This window comes from Cibotium barometz, chromosome 36 (genome assembly GCF_041138505.1).
Source record: "Cibotium barometz isolate CiBa-2024 chromosome 36, ASM4113850v1, whole genome shotgun sequence".
NCBI lineage: Eukaryota > Viridiplantae > Streptophyta > Polypodiopsida > Cyatheales > Cibotiaceae > Cibotium > Cibotium barometz.
The window spans coordinates 10,588,003-10,614,217 of record NC_141081.1 but is presented as its reverse complement, the minus strand read 5'-3'; the positions used below and the strand labels follow the sequence as shown (position 1 = coordinate 10,614,217).

The window sequence follows — 26,215 nt, the reverse complement described above, 5'->3', positions numbered from 1 at the left end:
GCAGTCCGGGCTGTCTGAAAATGGCATTTTGTCCAGCCTAAAAATGGGATTTTATATGGACTTTTCTGGATTTGTTAGATTTTCCTTGTTTTTTGTCTTTGCTCTGCTGGCCGACAGCCTTTAGGCTGGCCAACCAGCAGTCCCACAGACTATATATAGCTTTGCCTCGTCACTTCACATTCCGCTGCCCACTATCTCCTCGGAGTGCCTTAGCTCCACCGACGTGAGCCTTCGACACCGACCACCTTACGGAGTGCCTTTGGCTCACATCGACACGAGCCTTCGTCACTGACTACATCCACCGACGCGAGCCTTCAACACCGACCACCTCATGGAGTTCCTTTGCCTCACATCGACGCCAGCCTTTGTCACCGACCGTGCTTCAGCTCCGACATCGTCTTTGCTTCTGCATTGGTCTTCTTCTACTCAGAGTCACCTCACATTAGAGGGCTCTTGTACATATGTTCACTCACCATTATATAGACTCACTCACCTATTTCATGCTGTGTTGTTTTGCTGTGATCTCTTGTACATCTGGTCCTTTTGTCCTTTTTCCCTCACACGGGCAGCCTGTGCCTGTTTTGAGTGTGTGCGTGGCGCCCGTGACCAGCTGAATGTTCCCATCGCGCTCCGACATCATCATCAACTTCACTGCTGCGTGAAATTGTGCCCCTGATTATCAACCGGTGCTAGTTCTCCGTTTTCAGCATTCCCACGTTGTGAGAGAGCAAGCTTGGCGCTAGCACGGGCACACCAATGTCGTGTGTGGACCCGGAACACCAAGGACGCGTTTGCTTCTCTCCAGTTTGAGTGACGGGGAAATTGTGAAAAGTCTTTTTCGAAGAATTCTTCTCTGACAAACACTGTTTGGTATTTGTATTCATTTTGTTTATGGCAAATATGGCTTTTATAGCCCGTGGAACATTGTACAAATAAAATCCTCCAATAATATACTTGGTATTGAGGGGGGAGGGGTGGGTTCCAGTCCCAGTGTGGTGTACTTGTGCAATTTCAGTTTTCATCTTTGTTAAGTTTTGTGCTGTGTCCATTTCATTAAGTGATTAAGTGATTGTTATTTATGAGACGGTGCCGAATACGTGCTCACATTGACTGGGGTGAATTACACCTTAAGTTTAAGGGCTATCCGATTCATCAAGTAGTTTGGTGCAATGAAGATCAATTCATGGATGAGTCTTGCCGGTTGTTGTTTAGAGCTTATCAATTGGCCATGCAGCTAAGAACAACTGGGATGCAAGTGGGGGTGAATGTGACACACCTCGTGTTTAGGGTTTAGGCGCGCAGTAGCAGTTGGGTAATGACATAATGTTAGGACCACATACCTGGAAACCCTAAAAGGGTTAACTTTACCCGCTTGAATCCGATGTTGATCGCAATAGATTGTGGCTAGCAGCTCACCTCCCAGCCATTGGCTCCCTTCTGGGAGCACCCTTGAGCCTAAGGTTAGATTGGTGTGGGCTAGCCAAGCCTTGATAGTGCCTATGCGTCCCATACCACTAGACTGCTTACCTGCCTACAACTACTTTGGCCTTGAGTTCTTGCACGCCTTAGAGATCTCTCTCTCCATGTGGATACCTCATAATGAGCCTAACCTTATTATGTAGTAATAACTAGGCTATTATTGGCCCATTGATTTTATTATAAGCTTGTAGCCATTATAAGCCTCCAGTTAGCTTTTTATTGACTTTTAGCCAATCCCAACCTCATCCTTGCTAGCCCTTAGCCCTTGGGCAGGTCCTATTAGTCCCCACGCCCAGCTAAGCCCTAACCCTTATCCTGGGTTAGCACATCGCGTTAACCCAGGTTATCCTAACCCCTAGTTGACACTACCCCAAGGCCTGGTTAGGGATGCAATAGGCAGTGACCAGGAGCATGTTGGGCATGCCATGTAGCTTCCACATGGCAGTCTGCCGGGTGAAGCTAGAGTCGCCCATCATTTCTATAGTCATGGGCTTGTCCTCTACGAGCCGGCGACATGAGCACCGGTACAAGACATCTAGCCCCCTAATATAAGCATGCGTGGTTACTCCCATCTCAACATTCTACCAAGCGATTGAGTGTTTGCAGAAGAGTGTTTCCTCTCGACTGGGCTGAGCAAAGGTGATCTACAACAGTGTGTGGGTTGAGATCTAGGATCATCACCTTCAAGAACATTTTGTTCTTGGAATGCTGTTGTAAACATTTTCATTGTATATAATACAATATAGTAAATCCGTTGCACACTGCACCTCTCTCTCTCTCTCTCTCTCTCTCTCTCTCTATTCTGGAAACCCTAGCATAATATCAATCTTATATGTATGCGGAAGTGTTTATAATCAAGGCTTAATCAGAGTGTGCAACCTCTTGATCTTGAAGAGTTTAAGAATAGAGAAGGGGAGCACAGAGAGGGAAGACAACCTGTTGGGTCTCAACTACTCCCTCACCACAAATGGTGTATTTAAGTACATGGAAAACTGTGTGAAAAGATGTGTGGATTGAGCATTGGTTGAGTTCTAGGGATGGCCGACGGCATAGATTATGTTCACCCTGATTATAGCTGCATGAAATTGAGCTTTACTTGGACTCTTGCCCTTGCGAGTTCTAGACACTGGCTGGCTGATCTTTGCTGCGGGAGAAAACTCCTCCTTGTGTTAGATTTGAGATATGAGAATTGTGGGAGGTGTAATATGAATGGCTACGATTTTTCACCTGAATATTCATGGATTATTATACGATAATCTTTGTTTGTAACCTAGGGGTCCTATTTATAGGATTTTGACAGCCCCTTTGGTTAACTCGTGATGGGATTCGGAGTCATATGTGTGCGCAAGTCAGCCTGCTTTACACTTCATGATTGAGAAGAATTGGGGATAAATACCCCATATGCAGCGTTTTCTAGCTGACCTCCAGCCTGACCTTAATGGCTGCTTGCGCGGCTGCCCAGCCAGCCCGGTAAGCTGACCATTCAGTGTGCAAAATGTTATATGGGTCCTAGACTTGTTTACACAAGTGTTGGCGCCTGGTTCTTGGGCCAATAAGCTGCCTGGACACTTGTACAAAACTTAACCTGAGTGGGTTGTATTTGTGTATGCATCGACTTTAGTCCATCGTTCTTGGACCAGGCTTCAGAACATGCTAAGTGTTCATCCAAAATGTCACTAGACTGTGCTTTACTCAGCAGCATGGACACATGGGCATTCTACTGCAGAGGGTGCACGAGACAAGAATAAGATTTACACATGTAAAACATTTATTGATTAATCACTATTCGAGTTCACTGTTCAAACATGACTTTCAAGTGGCAAAGCTGGTTTTCAATCCCATAGTGTGAAGAGAAAAAATAGTTATACTTACTATACAGAATGTGTTTTGATGCGACTATGGTGCAAACAAGAAACTGAACTTATTGCCAAAAGGAGTGAAGCAAACACTTGGAGTGCTAGAATTTGATACATGCCAACTAGATTCTAGATTTATGGGCCCATGCCAATATCTATCATGATATTTCGTGTCCTCAGTTTGGATTTACAGATGCCCCTCTGTTGCAGTTCATGTATTTTGCTGTTTCTGTTTCCTCACATGCACACTGTTTCCGTTTACTAATTTCATGTTTGGAGAAGTATGGGCTACAACTAGTAATAGATAAAGTAGATAATAATCCTAGTTTGTGCCTAGCGAAGCTCATGTCACATCATGGGACACACATAGGATGCATCATTTTACTTGTTGAAACAAGTATTTGTCAACATGATGTTATGTAAGTGGGATGGAAGTCAGTCCTCTTCTGAGGGCTGCAGGATGCATCAAGCACTTAGTGGTGGACAATGTGCCATAGAGGCTGAAGAGCGTGGACCTTGTGAGTGCAAGCCTGACTTTGAAGGGAAGAAGGAATGAGATATGAACTTCCAAGTGCAGGAGTTTGCTGTTCGCTCTGTAGGCAAGGATTAAGAGGTCATGTGCTATGTTGTTAAGGTGGCTTTTCAAGCTCTATGCTTATTTGGCGTGTTTCTATATGTAGGGACTGTGTTTCTTCTTTATCATGTTAATACATCTTTGGTATCTTGTCAATGGATTTAATGATGTTCTTAAATTACCTAGCTAGCTACCCTTTTATTCATCTGTTTGCTTTTACAGGGTGGATAGAGTGTCCGAAGTTTGGGCTGCCTATTGCTGGTCTGATACCTTCCAAGGTGCCGCTCGGACCTCACTTCAATGAAGTGGTAGAAGCAGGAAAAAGATACTCAGTGCAACATGTGGGGCGGCAACTGCGGGCTATGGGTAGAGAGGTTTGCTTACTTTGGATTTTTTTCTAGTCAGATGCTGTAGTCTGTTTACTTTGGATTTTTTCTAGTCAGATGCTGTAGTCTGTTTACACATCTAGTAGCTAGTTTTTGCAGCCTTATCAAGCGGTAGTCTTAGCAGGTAGGGATGGTGATAGACCTCACCAATACAACGCGGTACTACGCTGCCTCAGAATGGAGGGATCAAAGCGTCAAATATTTGAAGGTTTGAAAGACGGGACATTTTTGTGCACAATGCAACTTTTTCTTCGTGTGTATCTAGATGGTCAATTTTTTACTTATTTTACTGCAGATACCGTGTAGAGGTCGCAATGAAGTTCCAGATAATGCTTCAGTCAATGTCTTTGTGTATGAAGTATGTGATCAGTATGCTTTCAACTTAATTGACCAATTTTTCTGTAGAAGGGTGAAAAAAGTCAGTTTTTTTTTTTTTTTTTTTGGGGGGGGGGGGATTTAGAAAATGCTGTGTTTTTATGTATCAAGTGGTTGATCTGACTACATTTGTACGCAACAGGTCATGCATTTCCTAAGTACACAAAGAGGAAACACGAAAATTAAGAACATACTAGTGCATTGCACCCATGGCTATAACCGTACTGGATATATGATCATTCATTATTTAAAGAGGAGTCAGCAGGGCCTGACAGTTGAACAGGTAATATAACCCCACACACACGCTCTCACACACACACACACACACACATGCACACACACATATTTTTTTTATGTGAAACCAGTGTTTTACCTTATATTTGAGAACCCTCAAAGTAAGAGGCTTTCATTAAAGTACATCTAAAAACAGTGGAAAAACACTTCATAGTTCTGTTGATCAATCTGCTGCAGCTCAAAACTGTTATGCAATGACTAACGTAATGATCGACGGAAGTATACGTACTTGTCGATGTGAGGTTGTGCAAACACCTCATGATTACGATCCAGCCATATTGTCCATATAGCCAAATGTCTCGCCTAGGCAAAGAAAAGAGCATACTCCCCAGTCTGGAAGGATATGTTCCAAACATCCGAAACATTTTTCCAAATGTCACCCAAGGAAATCTTGTTCACATATCCAAAAATAGACAATTCAGAAAATCCCTTGTGTCAGTGCATGCCCATAGCAAATGATAAATACTCTCCATCTGATGATTGCACTGCAATTTTCCACTTTGCCAAATACTCTCCTACTCGGAGCATTCCCGTGAGGCATCTCCATAGAAAAACCCTTTTGTTTTGAAGGCAATTTGCTTTGCCATATCTTTCCCAAATTACCTTCCCACTAGCCTAAGGACTTGGTTCATATGCCACACCCTATCCTCATGTCCCTTTATCCATGGCTATTGACACAGTAATTTATATGCCCTTGCTGTTGTCAGTCTACAAAGAAGAATTTCCGTAATATAACGTGATTGGCTGTTCTTTAGCAACCTATCATTCTGTCGTTGCCCAACCCATATATACGACATATCCACATGTCCTGCCAGATGAGCAATAACAAGTCTCCATACAGGGTGGTAATGGGCTCCCAATTGCCACCCGTTTTGCTTGTGGAAACAATAATGGTCTGTCTTCAATCGACATGACATCATATGCACATTTTCAGCTACCAGTGTGGGCTGAGGGCGGCTGCAGGGTGAAACCCTAACCCTAAACAACAAAACTCTAATGCTGCAAACCCTGATGCCAATAGGCTGAAGCTCAAGCTCTGAAGGGCAGCAGGGGGCAAACCCTAACCCTAACCAGGCTCTGATACCAATATTGGGTAGGAGGGAAGCTAGCGCGCGCGCGCGCGCGCGCGCGCGCGCACACACACACACACACACACACACACACACCCTCAAGCATAGAGAAACGTGAGTGCTGGAAAAGATGTACTCAATAATGATGTGAAATGAAAGTACAAGTCAGTACTAAAAGGCCTAGGGCTAAGTGCCCAACACACGTAAGTGTGTTCACACGGGAAAAAACCCGTGTCGAGTCACAGGAAAAAAGTACCCGTGAGTAAGCCGGGTTCACACCTGAACTAGCCGGGAGTGGACATGACCAACAATGACCAATAGGTAGGAGCAATAGAGGGCGAAACACAGGGGCTAGTGAAGAGAGGCTAAGATAGGCGTAAGGCGCTGGGCAGACTGTAGCGAGAGCATCATCGAACGGGTTACAGGAGGTGTAGGTATGCAAAGCCATAGGATTGAGTGACACAAGAACACTAGCGAATGGGCGAGGATTGCCATGGAAAGGCCCAATCGAACGGGGGATAGGTAGGTGTGAGAGGGAACGCGAGGATGAGACTCAATAGCAAACAAGAGCATGGCACAAGTGTCCACGGTCGATGTTGGGCTGGTGGTAGCGTTGGGACCGAGGACACGCACAGAACAGTCGGTTGAGGCCTTGAGTTGCAGGGCCAAGCTGTTCGAAGAACGAGACACTGGGAATTTCCAAGGGGAGCTTGGACACCATCGGCAGGGTAGGACGACCACCCGATGTGGAGGTGTGGCGGTAGCACGGGTGTCTTAAGAGGAACGAGCAGGTAAGGCAGGGTAGTGATGAGAGCTCGTGGGTGATTGAATGGGTTGTCTAATAGAGCGAGAATACACGAAAGGCTACATCTTGCTTAATGTGCTATATCAAACATAAAATGATAGTCTTTTTATAGGAGACAACCCCTTTACATATTCTAAAGCATATGCTACAGCTTGCCACCACATATGCCTTATGCCAAATATGATGCTAGGTGTCCTCAATAGGTGTCACATGCTCACATGGACACACAAAGGAATGCTTTTGCTATCTTTAGAGCATCACCGCCGCTTGGCTTTTATCTCTTGGGTTGCGCCACTAGTTAGCACTGCCCACACACTCGGTGCTTTAACCACCTAACCTCATGGTCATTGAAAAAAACACATACATCCCTGTGAGTTTTTTTGAGGGATACTTTTCTACTTCTAGATTAGACTTGGATGTGGATCTAGATTTGGATTTGGACTTAGACTTAGGTCTGGATTTAGGATATTGGATCTGGTACTAGCCTGGTGAAAGATTCTGGTGGGTAATCCTCGTGGTGTGCTCGACATCAGAGATCTTGTGCCTCGACATCGACATCGACATCGACTTGGATATTCTACATCGACATATTTGTTTGCTTTTGTATTCATGTTGTATTGATCTTGGCCAGCGTGCCTGTGGATTGTTCCTGAATAAATTTCTCAAAGGGGACGGGACCTGTTCCCCGCTCAGTGTGGTGTACTGTGCAAGATCCCTATTCCCTTCTCTCTCTCTCCCTCTATATATCTTCATCTCTTGGACACTGTCACGGCACGCCCCGCTGGGCTTACAGATTGTACTATTTGCAGCCTGACATGGAAAGGCCATGTAGAGAAGTGCCAATAATCAACCTTTTGTTTGACTTTTGTTAACACCCATGCAACTGTGTCTTTGAAAGATATGCTCTAACCCAATGGATATTCCAAATGCCAAGTGATTTGGCTTGGGGTTAGTATATCTTGTGGCCAGAGAATACTTTGCCAATCCGCTTGTTTTAATGGTAGCAACTTCGACTTTCTAAAGTTGATTTTTAGGCTTGTTGCTGTCCTAAACAATTGTAGAACATCTGTAATCACTGTCAAATCCCTTATAATATCTACTGGGAAGAAAAAAGAGTATGCTTGTGCGACCATTGATGACCTGTTTGGCTATACCACTCCATGTAATTCTCATTCCCGAGTAAGAATATCCATATACATCAGCAGAGGCTGAGTAGCAATTGCATACATGGCGCTTAGTGGCAGCCTTGCCTAACCAATCCTCCCAAAGTCTGGTCGATAAAGCCTCTCTCTTCTCTGGCTCGTTCAACTGTCTACTAGTGCATAGCAAATTGTGAAGTCCATGTTCTTTTCTTTGGTGTGGTTGAGTAATATGCATCCTATTACCTAAGCCAATGCGTCAATGTGTACATGGAAGATAATATCTTATCTTGGTGCTGTCAGAAGTGGAGCTGAGATCAGAGCTTGCTCTTCACTCCACCACTCCCATGAGACAAAGAATAGGAAAAAATTAATCAACATAAAACACAAAAGAGTATAAGGTTAGAAGCAAAGCCTACTCTAATCACACAAATCGACTCCTAATCACACAAAGTAATACCACTGGAATATGAATTTATAATTTCAACCTTGGTATGTCATGCTTTAGCTGTAAGTAGTTCATGTCTCTACATGCAGGGAGTGTTGGATGAGAATTGTAGTGGAGAAAAGATGGAATGGTGCATGATGGGATGAAAAGAGCATCTTTATAAAGGCAGGACGTGGCTGTGTTGTCTGGATGTTTGAGGGGATCATGGCTATTTTAGTCATGTCTAGATGCACAATCTTTTTGTTATGTGGCTGAGTGGCAGGTCTTTAGGGTTCAGAAGCTTACATGATTTGTATTAGATATGAGCGGGAGGATGGTATAACTAACTCAATTTAACTCTTCGTTTTGAAGTGCGAATCACACTATGAATTTAGAGGTGATATAAACTTGGCATGTTGTCAAAGAAGCTGGGGGACCTGCCCCTTCTCTTGTGCATGTGTGATGGTCAAAGCAGCCCTATGTTTGTGCATGTACTTTTGGACACCAATAATCTGAGTAAAATGTCATAGAATGTATCTCAGTATCTTCTTTTCAAATCTATGCTCGCTTGGTACGTGGGTTCTACACCAAGAATATAGAGAGTGGCAGGGAGGTGCGTCGTCTTGATCATGTGCATCTTTTAGCAGTGAACCTTCTCAAAGGCTTGTCAAGTCCTAGCTGTCTAAGGGTCATTCTGTGATTGATGATCAATGCTCAATAATATTGGCTTTGTGCAGGCTTTTGACAATTGGGCTCTGACCCCTTGCCCCATATTTCATCTTGGAACGTGCAGGCTCTTGAGCAGTTTGCATCAGCAAGGCCGCCTGGAATCTATAAGCAACACTACATTGAATCACTTTTTACATTCTACAATGAGAGAAGACCTGATTCACTTGTAGCGCCGTCCACCCCCGAGTGGAAGCGTGTGGACTTGAATGGTGAAGACGATGATGGCGAAAACGATGGAGGCATTTTGGCGTCACTTGAGGTAAGATGGTGGCCAAATTTTCTTATACGTTTCACTCCGTTAGGCTTCTTGATTTTTTTGGCAAGAAATTTTCTCCTACTGCACTTTAAGTGGCAGTTATTGAAGTTTAGAGTTTCTGTGAATTACCATGAATTCCGTAGTAGGAACTTAATCATCATTGATGAAAGTTAGGGCCCAGGGGTTATTTCTCTTTGTCAAGGAGTCATGCACATTTCCTAGCATGTATTTAGTTGGGATGCTTTGCCATGCGCAATGTGTAGTTTTTTGTTCGAGTCCTTATCTTATGATCTTGCTTGTGTCAGGTTTTTTATTTTATTTTGGCACATGTCTTCCCACTTTCTTAAAACACTTTTCAGTATATTCAGTTTGTTTATTCTATCCTGGAATTCAGCATATCTAGCAGTATTCGGCTTTGCATTTTGTGCTTTCATTGCTTTCTGGCTGCCTGCAGTGTCTTCAAATGCGGCAAACTTTATTTCAATGCCTGAAGTTTGCTAGGGTGTATCTATCTGTGGTATTGCCGTAAAAAATGAGTTAGGCAAGGGTGTGGGGTCCGGTTCAGATTTGGGTGGAACAAGTCTGCCCAGACAAATAGTGACTGTGACACTGTCCTTGAGGCAATTATTGCATTTTGTGAGGAACTCACCGAAAAGTCCTGACACTCAAAGCACCTTAATGCAAAAATGTGCTCTGACAGTATCACTCAATATCGTTTTCAGTTTTTCGTGTGTACTAAATAAAGAAGGCCAAGAAGCTGCTCGATTGTCAGAGTAGCTGTTTTCTTGTGTCCTTATTGAGGATATTATGATGGGAGGGAACAGACTTTTCGCTGTCACACATTCAACTAATTGCTGTTTTTCTAGATTATTGAAAGAAGTAGATCATTTCTTTACAGGCTTTGTCATAATGTTGGAATGGCTTACGTTGCATGTATTGACTGCTTTATGGTATTTAATTTGTAGAGTGTGAATGGAGATATGTTGACAAATGACGATGTACTTGGAGATGCAATTCCAGACATGCAGCAACTTGAGATGCAAAAGTTGTGTTACTTTGGTCTCCATATCAATCCGGTACGGCAGGCTAAAGAATGTTAAATTCCTGTTGTTTCTCATCATAGACTTGTTTCATTTAAAATATATGGATGCTGGACTAAAGTGCACCTTTTTTCTGATATTTATTGGTAAAAGGTTTCCTGCATGTGCATGTTACGAGTTCTTGGGAATGTAGCTTCAAGTTAGAACTTAGTGGTTTACAAAAGGTTCAACATGTTTCAGCAAGAGTAGTGTCTCCCATCATGAGAGCAAATAGTAGATTAAGTGCTCTTTCCAGTTGACTAGAACAAGGGCAGCCAAAAGTACTCTAATAAAATCAGGCCGGCTAGAGGTCAGTTCTTCGAAAACCCTTCTGCTTGCATCTGCGAAAATCCAAAGCAAAATAAAGCCTGAAAGCTTTCCAGCAAGCAAAGAACGTAAGGCAGAAAGAAATTTCAACAGTCTATACAAAACAATTGCACCCCACTCCACAAGGAATAGGTTGTAAATCAAAAGGCAATCCAAACAATGGCCTGGCAGCATCAGGTGGAGGCCTCTAGTCAGACTTTGTATGGTGAATCATGGGATTTTGTGACCAAAAAGGTCTTCCTTTTCTACATTGAAGAGTATATTTTCCCTTCTTCTGTAGGGGTTGTACTCTAGTTCTCCAAACAGGAGATTCATGCTCTAAGGCTGTAGGGGTTGTACTCTAGTTCTCCAAACAGGAGATTCATGCTCTAAGGCTAGAATCCCAAAGCCTTTGTTTGATGCCTTATATGAATGTCCGTGGTTTACCACACAGACTTAGTATATCAATTCTCTGATGCTTACCATTTTATCCACTGGATCAGTTCGCAGCCCATAATACAGTTTGTCTGAATCCATTTACTAGCTTGGGTAGAAACACAATCAAATGCATTTCTGTTACATCTACTGTGGGCCTTAAGACTGGTGATATAATCACACTACCACATCGAGCCATGTATGAACAAGTCCATAATTAATAGAGTTGCAGATTGCTTGGCAACCCATCATACCTTGGAAAAACTCCCCCATTCACATCCTTTGTAAAATAAGTCTGGGCTCACTGAACATTGTCCAAATCATAAGAGTGAACCAAATGGTGACACCCTAGCCAACTGCCAGGCGTCCTTGAGCACCGTTGACCACCATTGTGCATAGACATGCTTTTTGGGTGCTGCTCCAACCTATGGTTCAGTCGGCAAATGATTACCTCGCCGCAGTCCAGCCCCAGGATGTCCTTTTCACCTGCTATCTCTTGGATATCTACCTGTTGAAAATGCTTTTGAGCATTTTCTGTCACCAACAATTTGACCCAAAGCTGATTTCCACCACTAGTTTAAGCAAATTCACCAGTAAGAGTTTCTCCAAGTTCTTTTAACCTACTCTACATCCGTGCGCATGACCATTAAGGTCTCCTAAAATGAATTTATTCATCTCTTTGCTTGTGATCTCGGTGATGTTATTGTTAATAAGATGCATGAAACTACTGCTCCTTATTTCAACTATGGGTAGCTGACACATAATTTTGCCATTATGGCTTAGGCAGCCTTCAAGCCATGGATTTTACCAGTTTCCTGGATCTCAGCCAGTGTCGTTAAGCAGGTAATGTTCCGAGTTATCAACTTCTATGCTTCTACTAAATGCAAGGGGTTATAATGATCTGTTAGATTTGTTTTATGTAGAGACTTAGAGTGAGCAAGGGGCCATGATCTTCTGATTTGTTTATCATAGAGACTTAGAATGAGCAAGGGGCCATGATACTCTGTTTGATGTATTTATGATGAAGACTAGTGTTGAAAAGGTGCGGTGAAGAGGCTTGCACAGTCTTCTTATGTATGTCCCTTATATGGGCTTTCTATCTCCTATTCCTGTTTGGGTTTCACAGATCAAATCTGCAGCTCCTGAGACAACGGTATTATTATGCTACTTGGAAAGCAGATGGGACGAGATACATGATGTTCATAACTCGTGATGGTTGCTACCTAGTAGATAGAAAGTTCCAATTCCGAAGGGTTCAAATGCGCTTTCCTGTAAAGGTACTAACAGAACTTGATGGATTGTATATCTGGGGGTCTTTTCTTTCCGTACTTGCGGTTATGATTTGTCTTGCATTTGTGTGTACCTGATAGAATGCAACGGCCTCGGAGACACATCATCTGACATTATTAGATGGTGAGATGGTTATTGATGAGATACCTGAAACTCATCAGCGGAAAAGAAGGTATCTGATATATGATATCATGATGCTGAATCAGGAGTCCCTTGTGCAGGTATGCTATTTTTTATCATGTACATGGGCTACATCTCCACTCAATTTTTATCATATTTCTCTACTGGTGCTGGACCAAAATTTCCCTTAAATTTTGGTGCTTGAGTCCTGTTGCTTTCTTTGAAAAATATCTTTATTCTGGTTGGACCATATGACAATGTAGCCAATGGTAGGTACTATTGTTTGCTCACACATTACATTATGCGATCACATTGATTGTAGCTACACTGGCCATCTCTATTTTCAAGACCTCATCGCGTGAAGAGCATTTTCACATGTTGCCGTAATCGTCAAGAAGAGCCTGTGACTGTTGACACACCTCTCACAGATCTCTGCTATTGAGCAGGCTTGAAGTGCACTCAACAGCAACAGGGATCATCTTCCCCAGTTCAGCCAGTGCAGAGTTACTCTTTTACAGGCAACTTCATAGTTGCTATATCAGAAAAAAGAGATGTCCTTGGCAACAATACCAAATTTTTTTGTTAACCCTGTTATTGCCAGCGCACAAATATCTTCCCTGGGGTTTGGGTCACTAGAATGCTCTACATTGTATGCTGATTTATTTGATCTATTTGTTAGATTTTTAACTAGATAAATTTTTGTATCAGCTTCCATTTCATGAAAGGTGGAAGAGGATAAAAACAGATGTAATAGATCCTCGATACCAGGATGCCCATACTAATACTTGGTATAGTTATGACATGGAACCGTTTAAGGTGAGTTTTTTTCGGTTGCTTTCTTACTTTTATGGTAGTATTTGTTGACACATTATGACAGAAGTTCTACAGTAGTACTTCACAAACCCGCATACTTGTACCAGGTGCGCAGAAAAGACTTCTGGCTGCTGTCAACTACAGAGAAACTGCTCCATCAGTTCATTAGAAAACTTTCACATGAAGCCGATGGACTTATTTTTCAGGTCCCTTATGTTGTACCTTGTCTTGAGAAATTATTGCTTGTATTGTTGTTGCTTTATTATATTATTATTATTATTTCTTTTGGTTTACTATATATTTCTTTATGTTGGAGTCTTTGAGCTTAAAACAAACCAATTTTGTGTACTTAGTCAACAAACTATGTTTTGGGTTTCTCTCTCACCTGATTACCATTGTGTAGGTGGCTAGTTTGTTCTTCTTCTTTTTCCATGATTCAGTTACTTCATGGAACTGTTGTAACACATTTGTCTTTTGTAGATGATAATACGTCTCTCTCTCTCTCTCTCTCTCTCACACACACACACACACACACACACACACACACACAAACACTCTTTTTATAGTGAAACCATTGTCTCATTAAGAAAAAAGAAATATACATTCATAGCTGTCCCAAATGAGGGAAACAGTGGGAAAACACTTCTAATTGCTGGAAGGTTAGTCCCCTGATTTCATGAGAATATCTGAGGGACTAGAAAAGGGCTCTCCGGAAATAAACGAACAACTGGATATAATCTCCACAGAAGAGCAACTGATTCCGAGCATGATAGATAGTCCACAATGCCCGAAACGCCTCCCCGGAAAACATGCCTGAAGATGTGCAGACAAATCATCAAGAAAATCGCGAGAGTGCGAACAATACCACAAAAGGTAAGGCATTGTATCTATTGCTAGAATTTGTGCATCTCATGTGTTGAGTGGGAGCTTGGCCTTGTATTAGGTTGGATGTTTATCTCATGTATTTTATGCTAGTTGTGAGGATTTCCTAGTCATGGGGTTTATTTGTTGGAGTTGACCAGCTCCACAGGGGCAGTCGGCCAGCTTCTTCCTTCCTTATATAAAGGCTTCCTCTCCTCTCGCTTGTTATCCAACAATCCATTCATTCATAGGCACATTGTTCTACACTATCTACTGGCTATTGTAAAAGCCTCTTGCTACATAACATGATGTTCATTGTCTGATGTCTCTCTCTCTCTCTCCTTTGCTCTCCCTCTCTTCTATGTTTTGCTTCCGTATTGTGCAACTTTATCATCTGTAGAATGAGAGCACCGCCTACAAGAAGTAGTGGCAATGAGCCTTCGTACCAAAAGAGATCCAATTGGGAATACTCCAACCAGTCATCGCCACAGAAACAATCATTGCTTGAGGGATAATCCACTCTTCCAAATTCTTTTCAATGCAGCTTTCCACCAAGCAAGAGATTTTGACATATGCCAAAGGCGATTTGCATGATCCTCAATCCATTGAGGTGGTAAGAGCAACCTATAAGCCTTAGTTGCATACAAATTGGCAAATGATATAGGAGTATCCTGGAATTTGCCTATGAAAATGCCAATCTTGAGTTCTCAGTGATTCCTCAAGCATTGGGACTGGCTGAAAGGCCTGTACTATTTTCGAAATGAGTCTCCAGATTGGCTTGTGGTGCATCCCCAAATTGCATTGTCTGATTGCAAGTGGGAAGGTAAGAACATAACCATTTTCATCTACAACTCGCAGATGTGATGAATTCCCAATGTAGAAAGATTATAGGCCTTTCTTGGTTGAGACAAGCAAGCAGTGGATCAAACACCTTGCTCCAATGAATACTCTGTAGGAGTAGTGAGTTTCCTTGATTTGGAGGTCTACCTGACCATTGCAAGTGACACAATATAGCTTGCCAATCTCGAATGAGAGCAGTCGAATATGGAGAGCGTGGAATACGACCATGAAAATGCCCAAAGATTATATCATCATAATTGATGATCCAATGTTTATATGCATTTGTTTGCATGTTAGTACACAGACACCCAGCATGCGTGCCCATGGCTTGGTTTGCTCTATAAATGCAGGTAGAAGAGTGGCTTTCTTTGCCAGTATATGATAATGATTGTTAAGGACATTGAGTCCACCATGTATTTTGGGCGAACAAATAAAGTCCTGCCTTAACAAACGTAACCCTTTTCTATCTACCTTGGTTTCCACAGACATTCCATTGCTTTAAACATGAAATTATCAATCTGTTTGCTCGACCAAGGTAAGAGCGGAAGATAGAACTGGACATATGCTATGACTATTGATTGTACTATACACAATCGCACATGTAGAGGCCATGTAGATAATTTCTAGTATTCTATTTTCGAGTGCAATTTTTCTAGCACCAATTGAGTTTCATCTTTCAAAGACAATTCCCAACCAATGGGATAACTAAGGTGTCTAGCTATCTCTTTAGGTGGGATGATCTGACCCGGCCACAAAAGCTGATGCCAATCATAATCTTTCAAAAGGAGCAACTTTGATTTTTGAAAATTTACATGTAATCCTGTAGCCACACAATTGAGGGATAGTGCTTTCACGAGAGTTCTTACATCAGTCTCTGTATTCTTGGGAAAAAAGAAAGAGTCATCAGCATATGCCTGTGCCACAAATTGTGTACCATCGGCCATGGAGAGACCATGTAGCTATCCATCTCATGTCAATCTGTTCATGTAAAGGAGCATTGGGTGAGTCGCAATGGCATAGCTCTTTCAAGTATCTCCCTCTTCCTCAAGCCTCCACCTCAAGCCTCCCCCTCTTCCTCAACTTTTTTAAGTATTACAATATATATTTATATCTTGAAGTATTTTTTAAATGGACGGTACCTCCACCGTATTTGAACGTACCGTACTGAATCGAACTTTTCGTACCTGACAACTATGTCCACGATCGAGAAAAAGATCAGTTGGCGAGGACCAGATCAAGTTGTCCAGCACTAGACAGCCCCCATGACAAAAAACCAGGGAGAAAACATGGGAAAAAGGGGGGAAAATGGAGAAAACTCCTGGGCGGGCACACCCACAACAAAGGCCCTCACTAAGTAATATGTATAGACAGGAGATGACTGCTAACACCCCCTCTTAGCTCCTGGATGTGGAACCAACCCCGAGCTGGAATGCTGCCGGAGCATTGCCTGAGGTAGAGACTTCGTGAAGAGGTCTTCCGCATTGTCCTCCGTCGAACAATAAACAAGCAAGATGTAATCTTCTCACGAACAAAGTGATATTGTATCTCTATGTGCTTGGTTTGGGCATGGAAGACTGGGTTTTGAGCAATAGCTATACAACTCTGGTTATCGCACTGGATGACCGTGGGTTCCTTCTGTGGAAACCCAATCTCGCTAAGTAACCTCCGCCGCAGCCACACAACCTCGCAAGCAGCACCACAAGTAGCCCGTCTACCTCTGTAGAAGACAAGGCAATAGTTGGCTGCCTCTTGCTGCTCCATAAAATAGCTCTTGAGCCAAGGGTAAATCCGAAAGGCCCTCACTGAGTAATATGTACAGATAGGAGATGACTACTAACAAGTTTGCCATTTATTAAGCTTACATTCATATCATGACGAAGACAATTCCCCAAAGAAAAACTCGTGGGTTTTCTTGGAGCTTGGGGGACCTCTTCAAGCCTATTTGCCAGCCTACTACACCAATTTGACCTTTACAAAAGTAAGGTTTTCTTATTATTCAAATTTATGCAGCTTCTAGGGCAAAGGTTCAGTGATTTCACTGACTATAAGAGTGTAAAATGGATATTTACTTAGAATGAACTTAACATATATCAGAGGAGATCGATGCAGACTCTTAAAGAATTTGACTTTGAAATTAAGTATAGGCCATGAAAGGAAAATGTGGTTGCAGATGCCAATATACACATAGAACCTTTGTAACACTTTTTGGTCTGACACGTCTTAACAGTAGTTGGCCAGAGTGATTGTGTAATTGCCCCAAGTAGGGCTGAGCACAATCTTGTCACACACTTAAGCTATTAATATTATTAAACAAGATGAAATGGCACAAAACCAAATGAGATAGCAATGCTGAAATTTAAATTACACTGCAATAGGCTCATTAGGAAAGCTTCTTTAATGGTAGTAAGTATGATCTCAAATGGGCTATAGCTAGAGAGAATTTGTGAAAGCTCTTACTGCTGAATTTTCTGGTTTTGAGAGAAAGTCAGCTTTTGATCAAATTGTTGATGATAGAAATGCTCCAAAGCATTTTCAGCATGTACATCTTCAAGAGAGAGAAGTTGAAAAGGACTCCTAGGGGCTGGACAGCAGTGTAGCACTCATTTGCCAGTTGTTCCAAGAGTTGGAGAAGCAAGAAACCATGCCAAAAAGTATGTATATGGACTGGTTATGCTGAAAATTGTCTTCACTTATCTCCTCATCAAGTAGGCGCCTAATTCCCATGTGGGGAGGAAGAGGATAAGCCTTTCCAAATGAATAGTGGGTGGCCATTGGGCCACCTCAACTAGAGCCACACCTCTGGAGAGGGTGCCCATTAAGTTGTCCACACTCTTTTACTCAAAAGTGTGCCTGATTGGCCGACCGCCATCCATTAAGTGCCCAAACTCACTTATAACCTGTCTGCCCAGTCTTTAATGAAGTGTGGATGCCCAAACTCACTTATAAGTTGTCCGGCCGTACTTTTATGAAGTGTGGAACTGCAAAGCAGCAAAGCAACACAATGAGCTAAAATACAAATAAGCTTAAACAAAGAGTTTAGGGACACACCTACCACTTGTCTACAGTCCACAAGCAAGGTTAGAATACGAATTCACGTGCACGGTTCACGAGAGGGCGCGAAACTAGACACACAGATCTTGCAGGCAGTAAAACATTTCACGTGAAAACTGTTCTAGGCATGCAAGTATGCCATGCATAAGAATGTATTGGTCAATATCCCTTTCATTTTACTTGTATAGCAGGGGGTCATTTCGGGTATAGATATTACATCTCCAGGCCAACCGGAATACTATAATCTGAACATGGGTGCAGACCAAAATCCCCAGCCTCTCATATCTAGCCTATTGGCCCCTGGTGTAGACATTAGTCCCCTACCATGAGGTGTTGGTCCACATGACCCTTGGCGTAGACGTAAATCCCTTACCACGAGGTGTCATGTCCACACTATGGAGCCCGTGCATAGGTCCAGAAGTGTAGAGAATGCCCAACTAGTGACATTCCCCTTAGCTTCTAATCAATTGACCGCAATTGAAAAGCTTCCAAGTATGCTTCTAGGAGTTGCAGATACTCCTGGAACTTGGAAGTATACCTCATTCATCCATTTAGCATCCATGGGTGAATAATGTTTGAACTTAACAAGGTAGTGTCTTTGAAGTTTGCCACCTACAAGCTTACGCTCCTTGTGAAACACAATTTGCTCTGGTTGTAACACTTGTTCTAGCTCATCCACTTGACGTGGATCTTCCATAACCGGCACTTTAGGCTTGAGTCCCACATATTTGTGCAAATGGCTTACATGAAATGCATTGTGTATCTTCCAGAGACTTTTGCCTATCAAATTTCACCTTTTGACAGGTGATACATGCACGTACATGTGCCTCTATGTCCTTCTGCATACCTGGCCAAAAGAAATACTGCTCAATCATGTGTGTGGTAGGCATTATGTCGCTATGACCAGCATATGGAGGAGCATGGCACTCATCCAAAACCTTTTGTCTCATGGCAGACACCACACACAAGCAATTATCTTTCATAAAATAACCCTCTTTGATCACATATGAGGAAATTGGGCATCCTCATATGCTTCTCAGAAAGCTTGGTTTGCGCGAGAAAATACCGCAAACTTTGGTGATCCGTCTTGACTTTAAATTCAGATTCCAATAAGTAGTGTTTCCATATTGGAAGAGCATGAATTATAACCAATAACTCTTTCTCATAGATGCCAAGAGAAAGCTCGGCATCATGCAATTTTTTGCTCTCATATGCGACGGCATGTCCTCCTCGACTTAGGACAACTCCTATGCAACTGCCACATGCATCACATTCAACACTGAATGGCTTTTGCAAATTAGGAATCACCAAAATTGGGCACTCTTGAGCTTAAGAAAAGCATCAATTTCAGATTTTGACCATTTAAACATAGTCCTTTTCTTGGTAAGTTCATGTAATGGTGAGGCAATCATTGCAAAGTGAGATATGAACCTCTTGTAGAATGAGCATAAACCAAGTAAATTACGAACTTCATGTATGGATTTAAGTTTCGGCCAATTCTTAATGGCTTAGATCTTTGCAGAAGCCATTTGCACGCCATTCTTTGACAGTATGTATCCAAGATAGTGCATCTCCGAGAGAAAATTCATTGTTTTTTCCATTAATCATAAGCTTGTGTTTCCTCAATTCATCAAAGACCACTTTCAAGTGCATTTGATGTTGTTTATCGTCCTCGAAAACACCAAAATGTCATCGAAAAGATGCCTGTGAATGCTCTATGATTTTTGAAAATTCTGTCCATCATTCGGTTAAAGGTAACGGGAGAATTTGTGAGACCGAATGTCATAACCAAATACTCATAGAGCCGAAAGGATGTGCGAAAGGCTGTCTTATATACATCCTGAGGCATCACTCTCACTTGATGGTAACCACTCTTAAGATCAATGCGACTAAGACATGACGAACCATCCAATTTGTCCAAAATATCATTAATTCTGGGATTAGGAATCCGATTCTTGATGGTTATCTTATTAAGTGCCCTGTAATCCACGTTCATACAAAATGTACCATCTTTCTTCTGCACAAGAAGAATAGGTGAATAAAATGGCAAGGAACTTGGTTGCACTAAACCCTTATCTAAGAGTTCACCAACTTGCTTCATAATCTCCTCTTGTTGGCATGCACTCACACGATATGCAGGCCTACTAGGACGTGAACTACCTGGCACCAATTCAATATGGTGATCCTTTGGCTATAAAGGAGGCATTTCACTGGGCATTGGCAAAACAATCTCTATACTAAGAAAATTCAGCCTATCACGAGTAAGGGAATCTACATGCACATTGCTATGTTGTAACATGCAACGGAAGTATTCGTATTGGAGGATCCTGTCACACAAACGCGCACACCGTCTTCTGTATCCTGAGTTTCGCGAGTTTAGCAATCCACTTTAAGACTTCAAACTTTTAAGAGATTTGAGAGAGAGAGAGAGAGAGAGAGAGAGAGAGAGAGAGAGAGAGAGAGATGAGAACTGCACACCGTATGGGGTCCCGAATTACCCACTGAAGGGTCCCCTATCCCGTTACCGAGATAGTATTTGCTTTATTATCTTTGAAGAGACTGACGGTGTGACTGGCGATAAGCCAAACGCAAGACCTCTGAAGACGGTGTGACTGGCGATAAGCCAAACGCAAGACCTCTGAAGACGGTGTGACTGGCGATAAGCCAAACGCAAGACCTCTGAAGACCGAGAGTTGGGCTGAACTGTACACGGCTGTAGAAGCACCAATGATGTCCAATCTCGAGCCTATGCACTCTTCCCAATGGAATGAGGGAGGGATGCAAAGCTGAGGCTGAGAGAGGGGCTGTTTGGGACTGTTCTAGACTGTGTATGAATGCTGTAAATGAGTATGAATGTTGCGTTTTACCTTCACCAAGTGGCTGGAGCAAAATGATGAGTAGATGAATGCTGAGAACTGTATGGATGACGAAAACGCAAGGAGGAATGCTGGCTGAATGCTGAAACTGCTCCGTTTTGCTGATGTATGCTCATGTGTTTTTGTGCCTAGTGCTGTAGGAGGAAAACGTTGAGGTATGATGGCTGGAAACTGCAATCGCTTTATGCTCCTTGTGCTGAAGGCTCCAAGCGCGTGAATGCTCTATGCTGAATATGATGAATGAATGAATGAATACCATGCTTAGCTATTTATATGGGCCAGATGAGCTAGTCTGTTGGCTACAGGGCTGGCCGATTGCTCATATCCACATAAAATACCTAAATGATGTATAAAATGCTGGAAATTATTGGAAAAATACCAAAAAATTCCTAGTAAATATTCAGATAAATACTAGATGATATCTGAGGGTTCTGCAATGGTCTAGATGCAATGAATGAATGCTATGCAAAATGCAGAGTGCTTTCTAATGCAAACCCTAAGGTTTCCACTAACTCTACATGCATGAATGCATCTCTTCAAGTGGGTTAAGGGACTTGGACTGACTGATTGACTTGCTATGGCTGAGAATGATCTACGTAGCTTGTGCCTGAGTTATCCTGGACTGAGGATTACAATGGGTCACGGCGTACGACAAATATCATCCTAAAAGAAACTAATACTGGACAATGTTGCACTAATGATGATGAGCCAGCTTCTCACCAGGCACTATAGTGCAGAGTGCATGTGACATTCCCTCCACTTAGCTTGGGGCGGTAGGTTCATGGCTTCCAAGTAGTCCACCAACAACTAGGGGTACTCTTGAAAGAACTCCTCGTCTAGCCATACGGCTCTATAGGTACCTCGATCTCGGAACTTTATATAGAACTGACGTATCTGCTGACTAGAACCATGCTTCCAACGATGAAGAAGGAACTGCTCGGGCTCGATGACTTCGTCTACCACGTCTGGCTGCTGTTCATCTGAAACATCGAAAACTTCTGGTCCAACATATGGTTTTAACCAAGAAACATGGGAAACATCATGCATCGTCCAACTGTTAGGCAATCTCAACTTCATGGAGACATCACTTAACTTTTTGACTATTGGGAAAGGTCCAAAACTACGGAACGAAAGCTTGGGACAACGTTTGTCCACTTGTTTCAATCTTTGTTTCATGATGCGCAGATAGACCCAATCCCCTTCCTTGAAGTGGACATCTCGTCTTGACTTATTTTCTTGTCTGCTATAGGCTTCTTGTGCTTTGGTTAAGCGGTTCTTGACTGACTCAATGATTTCGAAAAATGCTTCCGTGGTTTTATTAGCCTCTAGAGATGGAGACACCAATCTCATCAAAAGAGAAGACCAAAGGTTGCTTCATATGGAGTCCGTCCGACACTGGATGAATGAGTGTCGTTCAAGATAGCCTGGACCAATGGAAGATAATGTTCCCATTTGGACTGCTGGTCATGACAATATGACTTGAGAACATCAAAGGCCAATTGGTTATAAATTTCTGTTTGGCCGTCTGTCTGTTGATGGAATGCACTAGACAACTGCAACTTAGTTCCAAAGTTTTCAGATAATGCCCTTTAGATATGTGAGGTAAACTTGGAATCTCTATTTGATATAATGGTACTAGGCAAACCACAAATTGGATAACAATGCTTGAGAAAAAGACGAGCTACGTCCTCGGCTGTGGCCGTATGCTTGCATGGGATGAGCATACAGAATTTAGTGAAGCGATCCACAATGGTGAAACACTGAGTGTTACGGGATCCGGTAGATGCTGGTAGAGACCCTACAAAGTCCATAGAATGTCGATGAAAGGTCCGTTGGGGATAGGCAAAGGTTGAAGTAAACCAGTCTTCTTTGTATGTGGAACCTTTACTTTTTGACAAATCTTAAAGGCTTGAACATGTGAATATACATCACGCCTCACTTTTGGCCAATAAAAGGACCGTTCCAATTTCTCGAGGGTACTGTTGATACCCCTATGTCCTCCAACTAAGGAGTCATGGGCATGATGGAGAAGAGCTGAGCACTTTTTTCGGATGCCACAGAGGTGGTTCTTGAAGAACAACCAACTGTTCTGTACTGAATAATGGCCAGGCTCAGAAGTGAGGGCCAAATTATACTGAGTACCAAACTGAGGGGAGTCGACATATTGGTCTTTCATGCTATCTAAGTCCCTTGATACCCCTATGTCCTCCAACTAAGGAGTCATGGGCATCATGGAGAAGAGCTGAGCACTTTTTTTGGATGACACAGAGGCGGTTCTTGAAGAACAACCAACTGTTTTGTACTGAATAATGGCCAGGCTCAGAAGTGAGGGTCAAATTATACTGAGTACCAAACTCAGGGGAGTCGACATACTGGTCTTTCATGCTATCTAAGTCCCTCCCCATGATTTCGAGAATGGTAGATTCCTGGACTGCCTGGATGCTGGTCTTTCGACTAAGAGCATCTGCGCCACCTAGTGACTGCCTCACCAGTGAGATGGGGAGCTGCTCCTTGGACTCTATCCTTAGGATGTATGATCCTAGCTAATGGAAAATGAACAGTAAATTGATAAATGAACTGATTAACTACTAAATGATCACACTTACCATCATACTTATTGAAATTTGGTTGATTGCGAATGATGGTAGTTGATGTTCGGACTGTTGGCTGGTGGCATGAAACCGATCCCGTCAAATGGGAATAGACTCCGTTGGACACCCACACGCGTAATAGCACAACTTAAATATCACAAATTGAATGGACAACTTAATAACAACTGAAAATTGAAATGAAATGAAATGTTGATCAATGGACACCAGCACTGGGGCCGGAACGGGCCGACCCCCCCCTCAATATATGATATATTATTGGGAGTATTTAAAAGATACAATGCTCCATGGGTTCAAAGAACCAGATGATGTCCATGTACAACTGAGATGAATACAGTTACCAAACAAGAGACTCGAAGTAGATGTTCGAAGGAGAGCAATCCACTTGAGTAGTTTAGTCTCTACGGTCTTGTGCCTTCACTGGAATCCGCGGAGAGCGCCCCACTGGTGTTCCAGTACCACGCACAAACAGGCGCTCCCGTACTAACGCCTGGCTCTCCCGATCTCGGCACCCATGGACCGTGGTTCTCCAGAAGCTTGGACTACCCGGCACCAAACGGGTGTTAGTAGTAGAGAGTATCCCTTATCAGATTTACATCAAAGTTCTTTACTTAATCTAAATTCACTTACTTGTAGCTCGCTAGTGGAAGATAAATACCGAGGCGTCTAAGTGCAGCTGCTAGGGTTGGACACCAGGGCGCATCAGCCTGCTGGCAAGAAGGAAAAGGGTGTAACCGCCGGTGCAGCTACTTGTGGCTTGTAGTTGCCCGTGGAGAGGAGGCGCAGCCGCTTGTGGCCGTGTGTGGAAGAGAGGCGAAGCCACCTGCTGAGGAGGAGGAGGAGGCGCAGCCGCCTGCTGTGGCCGCCTAAGGAGGAGGGAGCGCGCAGCCGCCTCAGGGTGGCGCAGTCGCCTGTAAGGGAAGAAGACGCCTGGCTGCAGCCGCCTGCAGAGTAGGCAGCCGCCTGAGTAAAGAGAGAGCAGCCGCCTATGGAGAGGGCGCAGTCGTCAGCAACCTGCAGAGTGGAGGAGCACAGCCGCCTATGGAGAACGCAGCCGCCTGCAAGGGGAGGAGCGCAGCCGCCTATGGAGCATGAAGGATGGTCGCCTGCACAGTGCTCTCAAGCTGGTGAGATGGTCGCTCCTTTGTAGATGTTGGAGAGAGAGCACACGACTACAGCTGGCCGGCCCCTCTAGTTTGCATGGAGGCGGCCAGTTCCAAGGTGGGGTGTGGGTAGGTGGCCATGCACCCACCCCCACACATAAAGGGTTCCTTATACCCTTCATGATTAAACGTGGGTGCCCACCCTACGAAGGACATCATTAAATATTTGGGAGGGTGTCCACTCTTTAATGAATGTGAACTTGCCACCTTATAAAAAACAATGGTTAAAAAGAATGCTATAAAGTAAACAAGTGCAATACACTTACCACCTGTTCACACGCAACAAAACTTGTCAGAAGACAGAGCAAACTTCACGACTCACTAGCAGGCATCTCCGCTCAGTAAAGTGGCACGTCAAACGGGCAAACACAAGAATACATGGAACAAGTACAAAACATCTGTCGGGCACAATGATGGCACGACAGAAAACATAAATCCCGGTCTTCCTATGGAGTGACAGTCCCATAGGTAAGACACAGATCCAGGCACGAGCCTCCCTGTAGAGTGACAGTCCCATAGGCAAGACACGGCACAAATACTGGCTCTTCCATGGCGTGACAATCCCATGGATAGAACACAGTCCAGGTCATACACGGGTGGCACCAGTCTGGCTCCCGTCCATGTTATGCAAAAATACTGGCCCCTTCACATGAGACACTGGCCTGGCCTCAAGTGAACGAGACACAAATTTGGAGATGGTGGACCAAATGGTCGGCCAATTTATGACTAGCACCTGAGGTGCGGGAAGCTGAAGGGAGGTGCTGGTATCTAAGATGAATGGCCTCCTTTCCCCTTTGGTGCTCGAGTAACATATGTTCTTGATCGAGCTCTCGTTGGTGCTCCCGAGCGGCGAGTTCAGCCTGACGCCGGTCTTCGTCGATCCTGCGTTGGGCTTCCTCATAGTCCCGTCTTTCTGCTTTTTCTTCTTGTTTTCTTGCTTCTGCTTCTGCTTTTTCTTCTCCCCGTCTGGCTTCGTCTTCTCTTCTTTGTTGCTCCATCTGAAAGAAGAGGGAGATGTAGTCGGGGGTTGCTAGAGGCGGAGGAGGACATGCTGCTGTTGCCTCCAAGAGTTAGAGATGCTCCATGAGCAGCTGGTTCTGAGCTCTAAGAAGAGCTATGGTGTCTGTTGTAGTCGGAAGAGCAAGGTCTCCTTCGGGGGAGACGTCTTCCGGCTGATGGTACTCTCCTTTGTAGACATGATGCTGAAGTCGGTGGTTGTGCCAGAATGCAATCTGACCATCCAAGGATGCCCTCACTCTAGGATACGGTGTGTGTGGATAAGCTGAATCTGATACCAATGTAACATGCAGTGGAATGCTGTAGTCGGAAGAGCAAGGTCTCCTTCGGGGGAGACGTCTTCCGGCTGATGGTACTCTCCTTTG

At 43.4% G+C, this 26,215-nt stretch overlaps 1 protein-coding gene and 1 long non-coding RNA gene across 2 annotated transcripts in view; one reads left to right on the top strand and one right to left on the bottom strand.

Annotated features, from left to right (window-relative positions):
- LOC147617472 (uncharacterized) overlaps window positions 1-26,215 on the top strand; it is an 82,376-nt gene that overhangs the window by 53,456 nt on the left and 2,705 nt on the right. Inside the window, exons 3-13 of the mRNA XM_086775724.1 lie at window positions 4,132-4,283; window positions 4,420-4,503; window positions 4,591-4,653; window positions 4,813-4,953; window positions 9,199-9,393; window positions 10,356-10,466; window positions 11,998-12,053; window positions 12,337-12,487; window positions 12,581-12,721; window positions 13,329-13,436; window positions 13,541-13,639. Of these exons, the coding sequence (XP_086631850.1) occupies window positions 4,132-4,283; window positions 4,420-4,503; window positions 4,591-4,653; window positions 4,813-4,953; window positions 9,199-9,393; window positions 10,356-10,466; window positions 11,998-12,053; window positions 12,337-12,487; window positions 12,581-12,721; window positions 13,329-13,436; window positions 13,541-13,639 (1,301 nt within the window). The remainder of the gene's footprint in view (window positions 1-4,131; window positions 4,284-4,419; window positions 4,504-4,590; window positions 4,654-4,812; window positions 4,954-9,198; window positions 9,394-10,355; window positions 10,467-11,997; window positions 12,054-12,336; window positions 12,488-12,580; window positions 12,722-13,328; window positions 13,437-13,540; window positions 13,640-26,215) is intronic.
- Window positions 20,608-20,944, bottom strand: LOC147617473 (uncharacterized). Its single transcript, XR_015262231.1, has 2 exons — window positions 20,863-20,944; window positions 20,608-20,780 (listed from the first exon to the last, which is right to left on the bottom strand). It is a non-coding gene; the product is annotated as an uncharacterized LOC147617473 (long non-coding RNA).